This window comes from Nestor notabilis, unplaced genomic scaffold (genome assembly GCF_000696875.1).
Source record: "Nestor notabilis isolate BGI_N333 unplaced genomic scaffold, ASM69687v1 scaffold24026, whole genome shotgun sequence".
In the NCBI taxonomy this organism is placed as follows: Eukaryota; Metazoa; Chordata; class Aves; order Psittaciformes; family Psittacidae; genus Nestor; species Nestor notabilis.
The window spans coordinates 2,132-17,065 of NW_009931779.1; the positions used below are offsets into that span (position 1 = coordinate 2,132).

At 40.1% G+C, this 14,934-nt stretch overlaps 1 protein-coding gene across 1 annotated transcript in view; it reads left to right on the forward strand.

Moving 5' to 3' along the window:
• Window positions 1-244: 244 nt before the first annotated feature.
• Window positions 245-14,934, forward strand: part of PIKFYVE (phosphoinositide kinase, FYVE finger containing) — a 57,118-nt gene continuing 42,428 nt past the window's right edge. Inside the window, exons 1-6 of the mRNA XM_010016065.1 lie at window positions 245-416; window positions 1,980-2,129; window positions 6,442-6,560; window positions 9,212-9,383; window positions 10,105-10,312; window positions 11,769-11,858. Of these exons, the coding sequence (XP_010014367.1) occupies window positions 245-416; window positions 1,980-2,129; window positions 6,442-6,560; window positions 9,212-9,383; window positions 10,105-10,312; window positions 11,769-11,858 (911 nt within the window). The remainder of the gene's footprint in view (window positions 417-1,979; window positions 2,130-6,441; window positions 6,561-9,211; window positions 9,384-10,104; window positions 10,313-11,768; window positions 11,859-14,934) is intronic.

The following is a 14,934-nucleotide window of genomic DNA, read 5'->3' on the forward strand; positions in this document are numbered from 1 at the left end:
ACTAGGAGCTCTGAATTGCTTGCTGCAGAGATGCTTATGTCTTGCCAATGAGTAAGGCAGGGGACATGGGCTTCTAGGGCTCTTGGCCTGTGTTACTAACAGATATCTGTGGTGGGTGGGATGAATGTGTCCCTCCCCCACCCTTGCATCTAATGAGACACCTCCTCTTCAGCTGACTGAAGATGTTCTTTTTCTCCACTCTGTGTATAATGCATGTTGGTGAACTCTTTCCAGGGCACGTGAAATGGCCGCAGATGACAAACGATCTCCAACATTGGACTCTACCAGTGATCTACCTCATGCTCCTAGTAGTCCATCTCATCTCACTCACTTCAAACCCCTGACTCCTGACCAGGATGAGCCTCCTTTTAAATCTGCGTACAGCTCTTTTGTAAATCTCTTCCGTTTCAACAAAGGTAAGTTGAGAATGTGTGTGTGTGGCTTGTGTGTGCTGTCTGTTTTATTGATGCCCTCTGCTGCCACATAAACTTGTAAAAATGCCTCTGAATACTAGAGCATAATGTCAGATGGCTGGCCAAATGGATGGTGAGTCAGTTCTTTTGTGAGGGGTGTTGCATCTTGCTTTTGGGTGACATTAGTAGAGCTTTGCTGTGGGAGAGGAGAATCAGCATGTTACAGCTAGAAATCTGTCTGCCTATGAAGGTCACAGGCAAGCCAGTTAGCAGGTGGTATTGTATAGCTTCTTAGCTGGGCATCTGAATTTCCTTTGCCTGTATGAAGTTTTTGGGGCTAAAAGAAGGATTAACCTTCTGCCAGCTTATGTGAGCGAAATGTGTGCTTGTCCTTCCAATGTAAATTCTTGCTCCAGACTTCTTCCATTTCTCACCATCCTGTGCATCTTGTACATTCAGGTGCGTGGCAGCTGGGCTGCAATAAAGCAGTGTATGTACATAAGTCTACCCTTAATTTGCATGGCTTAAGTATTTCCCATCAAGAGGCCTGAAGTATTGTGAAAGTTTTGTATATTAGAAGTACTGTTTGATTTTGGCCTTTGTGCTACATGTATTATGAAGCACTTAAAGTCCCAGTAAGCAAGTTCTTAAACAGCTGTGAGTTTTTTGTTTCAAAGAAATATACTGCAAAGGGTGGTGAATGTATGCACCCTGGTTTTGTACAAGAACTATCTCTCTGCTGGAGATGGCAAACTGGTCAGCTGCTTTTGTTTAGTCTGTTCATTATCCAGCTCTGCTAAGCATACTTCTGCAATGTTGGGGCTAGGGAAAAAGGATCAAGATAGCTTTTTGCGTAAGCAAACTGATCTGTTTAGTCTCTTCTTATGCAGAATGAAAAAGAATTACTTGGTATGACTGCTATTAGTTTGCATAGTACAATATCACCTGTCATTATTAATTTATTGAAAGCATCATAAGATGTGGTCATTATTGGCTTCACTTGTTTGTGACAAATGTAGCTGGAGTCAGCAAAGTATTGTGTTGAAAGAATGGGAAAACAACCTTGAAACAGCCCATCAAATGGGCATGTTACTGGGATCAATGAGAACCTGTCCATACTTAATCCTTTGATGGAAAATTGTGGTTTATAAAGGCTGTGGTAACTTTAATGACCTCAGTGCTGTCTTCTAACAAAACTGAAAAGCTTTTCAGGGTGGAAGCTGATAATAAAGCATAGCTGTTCCATATAGCAAGAATAATTCATGCTTGCCAGTTTATTTTTTAGACACTTTTCACATTAGGGATGTTTCTGAAATAGCCTGAGCCTTGACAGACAAGTTCTACACACTGGCCTGTTTCCATGTTTCGTATGATACTTTTCAGATTAAATATTTATGTCTTTTTTTTTTTTTTTAATTAATGTATTATAATGATCCAGATGACCTATTTGTGAGAGTTGTTTACCCTTAGTTTTGCATGCCCTACTGGTTTTCTTTATCATGTCTGAGCAGTTGGTTTCTTGCTTTTTGTCAACTCCAGATGATGGCAGACTTTCATCCACAGCAGAGAGAGCAGAGGCAGGACAGAGTGATCCACAAGCATTGAGTGGTGGCTGGTCCAGACCTCAGCATCCTAGGACTCAGTCTCAGAGCTCACCGGTTCCTTACAAAAAACAGCTGACTGGTGAGCTGCAAAGAAGATCTTCTACAACTCTGGGTAATTTCAGATCTTTATTCTACAAGGCAATGTTGTACTAGCCAGTCTAGGATGCTTCAGAGTGAGGTGGAAGGAGGTGAAGAAAGGTTCATCAACTGTCTAGATTGACAGCAGAACTTGGAATCGGGCTACACTGTTTCTGTCAGTGAGGTTGCGCTTTGACCTCAGAAGCATGTTCCCTCCACCCTTCTAAGTGTTCTAGCAAGACACTATTGCTGGGGCTCTACTGTTTCAATTACAAAACAGTCTGGAACAAAAGAGGCTGCCAAAACACAGCCAGTGTCTTAAAGTCACTTGAACCTTGATCCTGAAAATTTCTGCTTTGTTTTGAGAGACTTTAGTTTCCTAACTTCAATTTCGTAACAGCCACATACAAGCTATAACTTCAGGGCTCAGTTTGAATGGGGTTGATGTTTGTATTTTCAAGGGAGCTATAAATGCAGGTTTTTTGCTTGTTGCTGTTTTGAGGAGAATTGAATAGAAGCTTGTGTCTAAACCTTTTTTATTCCTAACCTTGGAACTATTGCCAGATGCCATACTGAATCTTTTAGCTGGAATGAGAACTGAATGTGATTTCAAAGCTGCAACTCTGTAATGACTTTATGAAGATGTGGAAGAGCTAGTAAGTAGATTGCGGGGGTCCCTCTTGAGATCTGCCTGATTAACATTGGCTGTTTGTGATAGCCTTGAGCAAACTGCTAAGCTGGGTAAAAATCCTGTGCAAGACAATATTTCCAAGAGTATGGTATCTAGTGTAAACAAATTGGATCTTAAATGTTGTTAATGTGTATGGGATTTTTAGAAAGATGTCTAGTTTTGATAACTAGGCAAAAGTCCAGAACAGATAACTAGCATTTTCATATTTGTGAGTCATTTGCACGCTGCCTTAGTTGAACACATTCATTGTCTTCCTTCTTGCCCTCTAGTATTGTTTGTGCTTTTCAGTTGTACCTGTCACAACAGAACAATTAAGTTTTGTTGTCTGTTTTGTTTTGCTTTTTAAAGCTTTTTCTCAAATGCCCCAAGTACAGCAGTATGCTTTTGGCTGAGTTGTCAACTTGCTTCATTCTTAGTTACCACTTGGAACTTATCTAGGGATTACAGGTTAGAAATGTCCAAGTGAGGTAGGTTGATTGGTACTCAGAATGCAGGAGTAATCTTGCTGTTTGACTTCCACTGGGATTAGGCAGCCAGAGAAATGAGACTTAGTGTACTGAGTAGGTAATCATCACTGGAATGGTATTGCAGGTTCCTTCTCAGTGATCACAGTTCAGGTGGGAGAGTAGGAGAAAGAGGAGAAAACCTTATAGTATTTCAGAGGATGTACAGGTTTTTCCAAGGATCAGCAGCCATAAGTATATATAGGAAGGATGAGGGTTACTGTTGAAATATGAGAACTCTTTTATTTTAGCTGCAGGAGTTAATTTTTAGCTTAAGAAGGATAAATAAGTTAAGCTGGAAATCTAGATGGGGTTCCTTTGGTATATTGAGGTTTTGTTTAATGAACATGTAGATTGGGAAGTAATGCATAGGAAAACCATAATTACTGCATAAACTGGTAGTCCTGAAAAGATGTGTTCCACACCCGCTTTGGTGTATTACCTTGAAAGGCTGAGGTCCAGCTGGCTTTTGTTTGTTAAATGCAAGATGGTAGAAAGTGAAAAATGACTGCCTTGTATGAATGTTTGGCTAGGGAAGAAGAGTAAACGGATGAAGATACAGTGGAGTTGTGGACTAAGAAAGTATAAGGACTCTATATATCATAACAATGAGGAAGCTGTCTTTACTTCCTGCAGGTGTTTTTGTGCTGGGTGGAGAATGTCAAGCAAAAGTGGAGGTAATCTGGTTGCCAAACAGATGGAATAACACTTAAATAAAATTTAATTTTATTTAAAAAACTTAATTTATTGTGTGACATTTTAATTGTGTCTGGTGGGGTGTGGGTTGTGGGGTGTTTTTGAGGGTGTGTGACTTTTTGTGTGGTTTTTGTGCTGGGTTGGTTTGTTTTGGTAGTGTATACTGAGTTTGCTGCTTCAGGAACACTTACCACTCCTTAGATGTGTAAGTGTGGTCAAATCGAAAGCAGATATGGAAACTCTTTAGCAGTGCAACTGATAACAGTTGGGATGATGATGTGGCGAAGCAAGAAAAATACTTTTATAGTTTCTGTGCTTGTGGAAGGGAACATGAGTTTTGCATATTTAATGGTGAAATAAGGAAATACAATGCTGAAAACATACATCTGTAAATCATGTGTGTATTGACTGAGAAAATGACGATGGTATTTATAGCAACAGAATTTGGAATGGGAGTAAGAGTTAACCTAAGATTGATACATGTGAATTCTTTTATAGGGATGGTGTTTTAGACACAGTGTGTCCTGTACTGCAGGAATGATAACTTCTTACATTCTTGCTATACAATGTATCTTCTCCCAGTAAGGAAGAAATCAAATGATTGCAAAGGAAAAGAGCTGACTGAATTTTAACCTGAGAATCGGCCAGTTCCTCTAGTATGAATAGGTTAGCCATGTGCTCCAACTGCTGATGGCATGCTTTTTCTAATGTAGATGACATTCTTTTGACTTCTTTTTTCTTAGGTAACACACAAAAGGGCATTTACCTAGCAAGAGAACCAGTATGTTCTTATTTTGGGAATCACTTGCCTAAGATTTGTAGCTAGTTAGGCAGGAGGCCTGATAGTTTTTTGTTTTATTTGTTTGCTTGTTTTTAAATTGGAAGTAATGTTCCTGGTCAGAAGATATGTTTGAATTCAAAAGTTACAGCAGGAAAGTCCAGGAAGTAAATGCAGCATAAATTTTGGGATAGAAGTAAGGAGGAGCCAAAGTTTTCTATGGTATTATCAATGTTTTCTTAAAATGCTACAGTACTAAAAACATACATCTGCAAACCATGTGTGCATTGACTGAGAAAATGACTATGGTATTTATAGTAAGAGAATTTGGATTTGGAGCAAGAGTTAACCTAAGATTGACGCATCTGACTTCTTTTATAGGGATGGTGTCTTTAATCAGCCTAAAATGCTCAGCTTGGTGCTGTCCAAAAGTACTTTTGTTGGTTTTGGGTTATTTTTTTTTTTAATGAATAAATTCCAAGTGGCTGGCCACTGAACTGGGCTTAAGCACCCCTGAATCTCTTAAAAAACATCTGTTGTGGCTTCTTTCTTGTACACAGGTCATTAAGCAGCTATATGTGGGCTGATTAAAAATATCTACTGAGATATCTACTGAAGAAGAGGCATGGAATTCCACAGTTTTAATCCCATTCCTCTAAGGGTTTTGATCTGCATGCAAAGGAATAGCCTAGCTATTACTGCACGGCAATAGTTAACATGCTTCTGCTGGTGTTGTCAGCATTGCCGCTGACATCAGTGGTATCCAAAGCAGTAAACAGATAGCAGCCATGTCTGTTCTTCTTGTACTAGGGGGAATCAAAATAAAATGCTAGTCAGATGGAGAGCGACGAAGCTGGTAAGAAACTTTAAACTATTCAGAAAAGTTGTTTATGCAGAAAAGTGACTCTGAAAATGTTTAAATGTTCAGGTAGATACAGCACTGGGTTTGCAGATCCTTCTGGGGAGAAAGATCCTATTTGTAACTTGTACAGCAATGCTTCAAAGTAATCTAGCATTTTATAGGAAAGAAATCAACTGCAGTAGGTTTTTATTCAGGTCTGTCTTTGCTATAGTTAATCAAGAATGACTGAACAAGTTCTCAACAACTTGGCTTTTAGCTTAAAAAAAATTACTAATCAACCCTCCCCTCTCCCCAGTTGTGAGCTTCTGGATGCATTTTCCTCTGAATTACTGTTTTTAGTAGAAACTGAGTCCTGAGACTTGCTGTAGCAATTTATAAAGAAGTTCAGGTTAAGGAATTGGCTTGTACTAGTCCTAGAGTGAGTGTAAATGTTGTAATTATTTTGTACGTAATAACATCTTAGAGGGCATTCTAAAATGAGACTCCAGTTGTCTCTAAAATATTATTATTACAAGGTTCATGTGATAGGTTGAAAATAGCTTTATTTCTTTAAAAGATGCTTTCATTCTCAGATAATCTAATCAGTTCTTGTAAAGGCAGGGGATGATATTTAAAATGTCAGTCAAAGTAGGCTGTCTGGCATCAGAAGCTCCTTTTGGGAAAGAAAAGTACAAGGGCAAGAACTGATACAGGCTGTGACTTTGTAAGGTGCATAATACATATGTGAACATTTTTCCCTCTAGTGGGGTTTTGTGTAGTGACGTGAATGTTGATGTATCACGGAAGAAATGAATACTACTGTCCCTTCCCTTCCAGACAATCGGAGGAAAGTAGAACCGCCTCTTGGAGGTCATGATCCTCGAACAGCAGTTCAGTTAAGAAGCCTCAGCACTGTTTTAAAGCGCCTCAAAGAAATCATGGAGGGGAAGAGCCAGGTACTACTACTTAGGGATTTGTAGGCCTAACTGTCTAGAAACTGAATTGTTTACAGGGCTTCTGAGTTTCATTTTTTAGATGCATAACAGGGATTTTTCAGAATTTTGAAGGATGAGTGAATTAACTTAAAAAATTGTGTGAGTGCAGAGGAAACAGTGATGCTGACTTATGACATGTCAAACAGCTGTCATATTGGAGGAGTGAAACATTGCAGTTGTTCTGCTTTCTGAACTTGGGCTGAATGCTTTCATTTTAAACTCCTTCCCACTGTTGTGTTACCTAATCTAGTATTACCTGATGGTTTTTATCCTTGAAGGTTAACCATGGACAGGTGAAACACACTGACAGTCACAAACAGTAATGATAACTCTGAGGATGATTAAATCTTCTATTTACTGTGGTAATGATTGGTCAGCAATTTTGCTTGAAAGGCTTGTCGTGGTAATCGGTTTTGATTCAGCTGGTTAAGGGTCTCGTGGTTGCTACTGACTTGCTGGTTTCACCTTCTGCTGTGATGGGCCATGCCTTTAAGAGGAGGATCCAGATGAGAAAAGAAGCCACAACTATTTATAAATGACAATATAAATAGCTGTGTCTAGGAGTAAGACATGAACAGGCAGAAATACATTTAATTAAACTGAATGAAGAGGAAAAAGGGTTTTGGCTGGATAGCTTTTACAGGTAGACTTTGAGTAAACTCACTTAGCTTCCAGTGCTATTCTGCTTGTAAAAGCAACTTTGGTTTGGTAGAAAGTATGATATTTTTGAGGGTGAAGCAAAAGCTTTTCGTTGCAGTACACAGGGCACTGAGTGTGGCCCCTACTTATATTTCAATTTGTGCTAACTTCTGAAGGCCCTGGAGACTTCCAGGCATCTTCGAAGCCATTGGAGAAGTGCTCAGTCAGGAAGCAGCAGTAAATGACTATGTCTAGATCTTTCTCAAACTGGTATGTTAGTTGTCAGCATGCTGACTTCTGTATAAATGGTAATGCTTCACTGCCCTTGACTGCATCCATGTCTTCCTTGAGTCACTCCAGGCAACAATTTCTTCCTACTGTCTGACTCTACTGGAGATCACTTTAGTGTTACAGAAAACATGTCAGATCCTGGTAGGTGCCCCTGTGATCAACCTTTACTGCTAATAGGGGCCAGGCTTCTGTTCTAAACCTTTCCTTGTAGTCTGTTCTTGTCATGAGTGTTGGCTCTGACTTGAGAAAGGAAGAGATCTGGAAGGTGTCACCAGCAGTGGTTAGGTTTCTAAGCATCCAGTTATGTGCAAGTGATGCAGAGGCAAAGAGGGAGAGATGATGGGCAGAGGCACTGCTGCTTGGAACAGCCACTCATGTGGCAGAACCAAACACTTGGCTTATCGTGCAGAGCTGCAGCAAAACCTGTTAATTGGCATCTCCTACAGCTTTGCAACAGTTTCTTGGCAAAGCTCTTCACTGTATATTTCCCTGCTTGAAGCTTAGTGTTCATCTTAAGGATTTCTAGAACGTTTTGAATGCTGGACTGCCTTGAGCAGTCTTTGACTTCTTTCTGTACAAGTTTTATTAGGTGAGTACAACATGGATTTGTTGTCTTGTTGATCATAGCTGGTTTGGTCTCAAAATTGGTCTAACAGCTATGTCAAACTTCACTTTGTAAACATCCAAAAAAAAAAGCCCCAGTTTGGGTATAGTTTTCTTGGTTTTTTTTAATGTGAAAGTCGGAGTATGGATCACTTTTCTCCTCTGCAGTTACTCTCTTCTTGGGTTGCTTTGAGAAAATTCTTGCAGCACTTTCTCTTCCAAAGAAAATCCTGGAGTATTCAGTCCCTCTGAAAAGGCTTATTGCTAGAACTGAACTCTGGCAAAGAGTGTTTTCACAGTCAGAGCTGTCATGTGACCATTAGTGGTTGTCTCCATCCACTGTAATTGTAGCTGATGTGTTCAGAATGATAATTGTGAGATTTGTCTTGATCTGTTTATAGCTACAACACCAAATGGAAGTTTTAACTCTTTGTTGTCAAGTCTTAAGACACAAATTCCTAGGGCTGCACCCGTGCTGCAAATCAGTCGTTGTCTGCTGAGTGTTTATTCCACAGTTGTCTTCTCATAGCAATTAACCTGGAGCTTTGAAACAATGTCAATCTGGGCCACAGGCTTTTACAACTGTTTGTTGAGGTTTTGAAGAATTTGATCACATAACAGAACTTTTTACATGTATCTATAATCCTTTCAAAGTCCATCCCAGTATTAACTGTTAAAATGATCTTTTGAAATAGATTTTTCTTTTTAGCTGTGCTAGTTGAGGGCCTGTCATGTGCTAGGGGTAAAGAAGAGGGAACTACAGACAGTACTTCATGTTTGTTCCTTCTTGACCTTTATCTAGAGCTCATGATAGCTTTTATCTGCTTCGCTTCCATTTTGGATCAAGAAGGCAAAAGCTTACTAGATTTATTCTCACAGTTAAGAACTCTCTCAGTCTTTTGACTCACTACAAAACTACATGAAAAATCCTTTCAGTGCTTAGACACAAGAGTGCACACACACATGAATATATGAAATTGCCCTTTTCGTGTGCACAGTCTACAAAGCAATCATAGATCCAAACATGCTCTTTTTTTTTTTTTTACATAAAAAACTTTCTCTGCTGCCTTCCCTTGTAGGACAGTGACTTGAAGCAGTACTGGATGCCTGACAGCCAGTGCAAAGAATGCTATGACTGCAGTGAGAAATTCACCACCTTCCGACGGAGGCACCACTGTCGACTTTGTGGGCAGATCTTCTGTAGTCGATGCTGCAATCAGGAAATCCCTGGAAAATTCATGGGCTACACAGGTAAAGGTTTATCTGTGGAAAAGCAGAACATTCTCTGTGTACTCATCTCATGACTACCGCGTTTTAGATTCTGGCATCTGCTAGAGAATGCTGTACAGGTCTCTGGTGGGCTTAGAAATAAGCAAAAAGAATCACTTAAGAATCACTTAAGGACTTAATTCTACCGGTTCCCTCATGCACAATGGCGGATTATGCCTACTTATTTTTACCATTGCTATGTCCATGATGACAAAACAGATATGGCTGCTATTTAACTTGGATGTTCACTACAAAAAGTGCGTTCAAGTAAAAGCTGCTCTTTGTAATGGTAATTTTAAAATTTAATGAGCCACATGGTCTAATCGAGGGTAAGGGAAACTCTTTCAAATACCACTTACCAAACTGTAGACATCTGATGGAGGTAATGATTTCCAGACATCAGCAGGTATGTCATATCTGTTGTTGTACCGTGATTTCGGTGCGTACCAGTGCTCTCTCCCTCCCCCAGCAACCTGTCTCTCTCTTACTGATAATGTTATGCATCATTCGACTTGGAGAAATTCACTGAGTGTATAATTATCTGGGGTTTTGCTTTTTAAGGGAATGGGAGAACTAGGCTTAAACACACAAAGAGGATTTGAAACAGGAAATCCTTTTTCCACCACTATACGCCTCTGATCCTGTAGGAACAGAGTATTATTTGTTCCCATTCACTTACACTCTCTGGTTCCCCTTTCCATAGGGGATCTCCGAGCCTGCACTTACTGCCGCAAAATAGCCTTAAGCTATGCACACTCCACAGACAGCAATTCCATAGGAGAAGACTTAAATGCTCTGTCGGATTCTGCGTGTTCTGTATCAGTGCTGGATCCTGGTGAGCCACGCACACCAGTTGGGAGCCGTAAAGCTAGCCGCAACATCTTCCTGGAGGAGGATCTAACCTGGCAAAGGTAATCATGCTGAACTCCAGAATCTTAATTGTGTTTTCAGGCTGACACCTGCCTAGACAAAAGCTGGTGGTTTCCATCTAGGAAACCTAACTGTATATCTCCTGTAAAAAGAATCTAATCTTGTGCTTGCTTCTAATGTTCTTTAAGTTGAAATTTGGAGACTTTTCTAGTGGAGCTTTAAATTATTTGCAGTCCTTCCTTTAACCTGTTGAATCAGTGATTCTATACCAGTGACAGAGCAGGTTTTTAGCTTCAGAATTTAAAAAGACAAATCAAAAAAACATCCCTTCTAGCCACCAATGTATCGAGAGACAGATCTGGTGCTTTAATTTTCAGGTGTTGGATTGGGCAATGGAATATAAGATGCTGTCTTATATTATAAGATATGCAAATAGGAGAGAAATGGTGGAAGTAACCACCTGTTTCAATGGAATTGGGATTGAAAGGACAGCTTAAATGTTCTCTGATCTTTCTTTTTTCAAAGTATGTTTCTTCTACTGCTCTTCAATAAGGGGTCTTTGTTTTTGGAAAATGAATAAAAGAACACTGTACGCCTTCTCAAGTGGTATGCGAGTTAATTTCTGAGGACCTTGATTTTTCTTCCTTGAGGAACAAAAAATCAGATGTGGTACTTGTGTTCATTTTCCTAAAACAGAAGCACAGGCAGGTAGGAAACTACCAAGAAGTTCTTGAGTCAGAGCCCGTCTTTTCAGCATGGGCCATGTCCTTTAAAAGTGAAGGAGTGGGTACTCTGTGCAAGTACATCTACTCAGGCAAAGTTGTACTGTGTGCATTTTTCTCACAAAGAGCATCTACCATGCTAGTAACAAGTCTATATCCCAGAACATAGCCAGTACAGCTGTATCAGTTGGGGTGTAGTGGCTTATCTCTGATTTTTTTTTTTTTTTTTATCCAGCAGGGATTTATATTGATGGTGTATGAACATCTCCTGTCCATCCTTCCTTCTGGAGTGGAAGGAAAGGAGTGCAAAGGTGATAGTGACCAGGTTAAACAATTACAGAAGGTTGTCAGGCTATCTGAGTAAAAGCTGCCTAAGAATATCTGTAGATAGCATTGCTTTGATTGCAAAGACAATGCGTTGGCGATACGGGGGCAATGCCTCTACCTCCAAAGCATGGAATAGCAGCCTGTAAGGAAGGAAGATATGTAAACAAAAAGGGATATAGGGGAAGTGGGCAGGAAGGCAGGATAATGCAAGAAGTGGGAAGAGGCTGTATTATTTAAGGCTTCAGTCTGAAGGGAGACTTGAGTATTCTCCTCCAGATATCATTTGCCTACATATGGGGAAAGATTTCTCTATTCCCTTGTTGGTTTTAGAATCATGAGTGTGAATGAGAGGTAACATTGGAATTAACTCCATTGTAATTCCAGCTTTTTTCCCACTGCTGCGTGAGGCAAATCTCAAACATCTGTAATGTGCTCCTTTTCTTTGCAGTTTGATTCACCCAGACTCTTCAACTCCCACATTGTCTGCACGCCTTGGGACTGTCCAGGAGGATGCAGGGAAGTCACCAGCTAGGAACAGGTAAACTAATCCCATCCAAGTACTCTCTGTTCTGGATGCACTCCTAGCACACTCTTCACAGTAAAGCCTGTATTTTGGGGCTTGTTTTTAAAGAGCATGTCTAAAATGGGACACCCTATTACTTGTATGTAATGGTAAGGAAAGACCATTTGTGTACATTTTCTAATTAATAAATGTACTACTTTTGAGGAACCTGTAGTTTGCTGCTGAATCAGTCAAATAAAGGTGGTGGTGAAGAGGACAGAAAGGGAGAGAAGTGTCTAAGAAAGGTAGAGTTCTAAGGAAGCCAAGAAAAAGGACTAACAGACACTTGTTAATGTGAGGTAAAAACTGAGGTAATGGAGGAGATTTTGTTTGGTTTTGTTTGGTGTAGTTTTTGTTGGTTTTGTGTGTTGTTCCCCCCTATTACTTCACCTCTTTCCACTCTAATCTGCTACTTCTGCTTTTCCATTAAGTATAATCTTGTTTAAGGTTACCAGGCTTCCTTAGGCTAAAATACCGCTATAGGCCTTTATGCAAGAGTGCTGGAATGAGCTTGGAAATGTTTATCAGAGCTTTCATACAAGTTGTGAGTGCTTGAGCTTAATCCCACTAAATAGGCTATTAGAAGGACTTTACAGTGCTTCTGCTATGGCTATGGTTACATACTTTCATTATGCTTAAATTGGGAAATAGAGGTGAGGCAAGGATATGAAGAACAGATTGAAGATAAACCAAATTTCAGTGTTGGAGTCATGAGACATTCAGAGACTTCTTTGCATTGGTATTACAGGCATGTAGAATGTTTAGCAATTTGGAGGGATCTGGCAGGACCAGCAAAGACAAGGGAACTTGGTTGAGAAGGATGCTGGGTGTGTCTTTCAGGGAACGAACTGCTTGGAGTTTTCTTTGTGATGGGAAACATTAGGAGGAGATGCACACTGACCGTACAGCTGAGAACCAAAGATCTCACCTAGGGGGAATAGAACTCTGGTGAATAAACTGGAAACAAAATTCAATTCTGGGCAAATATGACAAGGAGTCCAGAGTTAAAAGTTCAATGCTAAATAACTGCAGTGATATCAGGAAATGTCTGAAACCTTAGGATGCTCTCCTCCTTCTGTTTGAATGGATGTTGTCTATTTTAAAAGGCCTCTGCTATTTGCTGAGACATGCAGTAGTAGAAAGGTTCTAAGCTGGACCTGGCAAGCCCAAACTGCTCACTCAAGTTAGAATTTAACTCTGGCTATTCATGGCCGCACTGCAATAACTTACTTGTCTGGACTCATATTTGAGAAGCAATGATGAGGAACAACCAAATTGTGAACCTGTGGAAACAAAACTGTTTGCTTTGGGTTAATAATGCTAGAATTTAGATTGTCTCAAAGCCATTGTAGATGTTTCTTTGAGACAAGCTAGACCATGCCTCTTTCTAGGTGAGATGAAGCAAAAAAGGTGCAGGTTAAGTGCATTTAGTTGCAGGTAGCAGAAGTTACTTAGTAGTATTTGTTTTCCCTGTGCATGGGGGATATGTGTTGAGTTTGTCTTGTTTTTTCTCAGACTATTTAGGGGGAGGAAAAAACCCAGCACAACAGTTAAATGTTGCAAGTGCCCCTGCACTTGAATTCTTCTTTTGTGGGTTCTTCTAAAGGATAGGGATTTTTCATTGTAAAATCTCCCTTCTGCTTTTAGAAAAGATGAATACTATGAAGTAATGGATGTAATTGGTGATGATAAAGACACAGATATGAAATCTGCCTGTTCTAAGTCTTGCTTAATGCCCTTTAACACAAATAAAAAATCCCTGCTGCTTACAGGTAGGTGGCATAGTTAAAGTAGCTATTGTGAAACAACTGGGAGGAGTGCTTAATGACGGACTTTGATGTCAGTCTTATGTTCTGCATCAATAATGCTTTCTGTTAAGCTGCAAAACTCAGCCCATTCTGGCTTTAGCATGAGAGTGTCTGAACAGTAGAAAATTGGCAGAGTTTTAGCCTGCCTTGAATGCCCAACTACAACAAAGTTTTTGCTTATCACATTATGCTAGATGTGTATGGATGTAGTGTCAATACAGTTTCCTTTGATTCTGTATAAATTACTAAAAAAGACCTACCTAAAACCCTTTATCAGCCCAGTATTCTGGTCAAGAGACAGAGGAGGAAAAAGCAATGATTTTGAGACTATTGTACCATCAGTGCCTACTTCCTTGCAGAAAAAAAAAGTTGAAAGATGGTGGCATTGGTTTTTCGTGCCTGAGCTCATCTACATCATCCATTGTGAATTCTGTGGAATAATTAGTGTCTGTTAGTTATCAAGCTCTGTGTAGTTATCCAAGTTTCATTCCAGAGACTAGAGACTGGCAACCGGTCTCATTGCTGAAGCTGCTGTAAGCCTCTTGAGTCAGTTCAGCACTGACATTTTAAGCTTCCTTGCTTTCTGTATGCAAAAGTGTTAGCCATCCTCACTTCTTAGGGTGCTGTTAGCATAACAGCTTGCACTGCATGCTTTTTGCTGCTAGGTTGCATAAGTTGCACTCTAGCTCTTCAGGGGCTTAGTATAGTTGAGGGATATTGGAGCAGAGGGTATCTGGAACTTCATTTGCATTTTTACCTTTGCAGTAATAATTGCAAAGCGGTGTGTTTGTATTGGAGTGCATAGCCAAGACTTCCCAACAGCTGTACTGGTATCAGGTGGATGATCCATATCGCAGTACAAGGAAGATTGCCAGCTGGAGTGACCCCCCAACTTCAGTAGACAGTTTAGCCAAACTAGGGAGCAGGTGCTCAAATTCCTAGACTCTGTAGACTGTCAGCCATTTCAGAGAGCTGAGGAGAAGGAATTTTAAATGGGTCAAGGAGAGTGGGAATCTCATTGCCCTGTTACAGGTATCCTGGGTGTCGGCTGCCCTTGCTGGTGTCTGTCTTGACTCCCAACTGCTGGAGTTTCTAATTACCCAGCATCCCATCGCTTCCCCAGTCTAGTCAAATGTAGACATACATGAATTGTTGCGGCTAAACTTAGTTCTGACTCCTTCCTACAAAGAGCTTTACAAAAGCTAAGGTTTAACTTCAATATTCCAAAGCAATACACTTGCTTC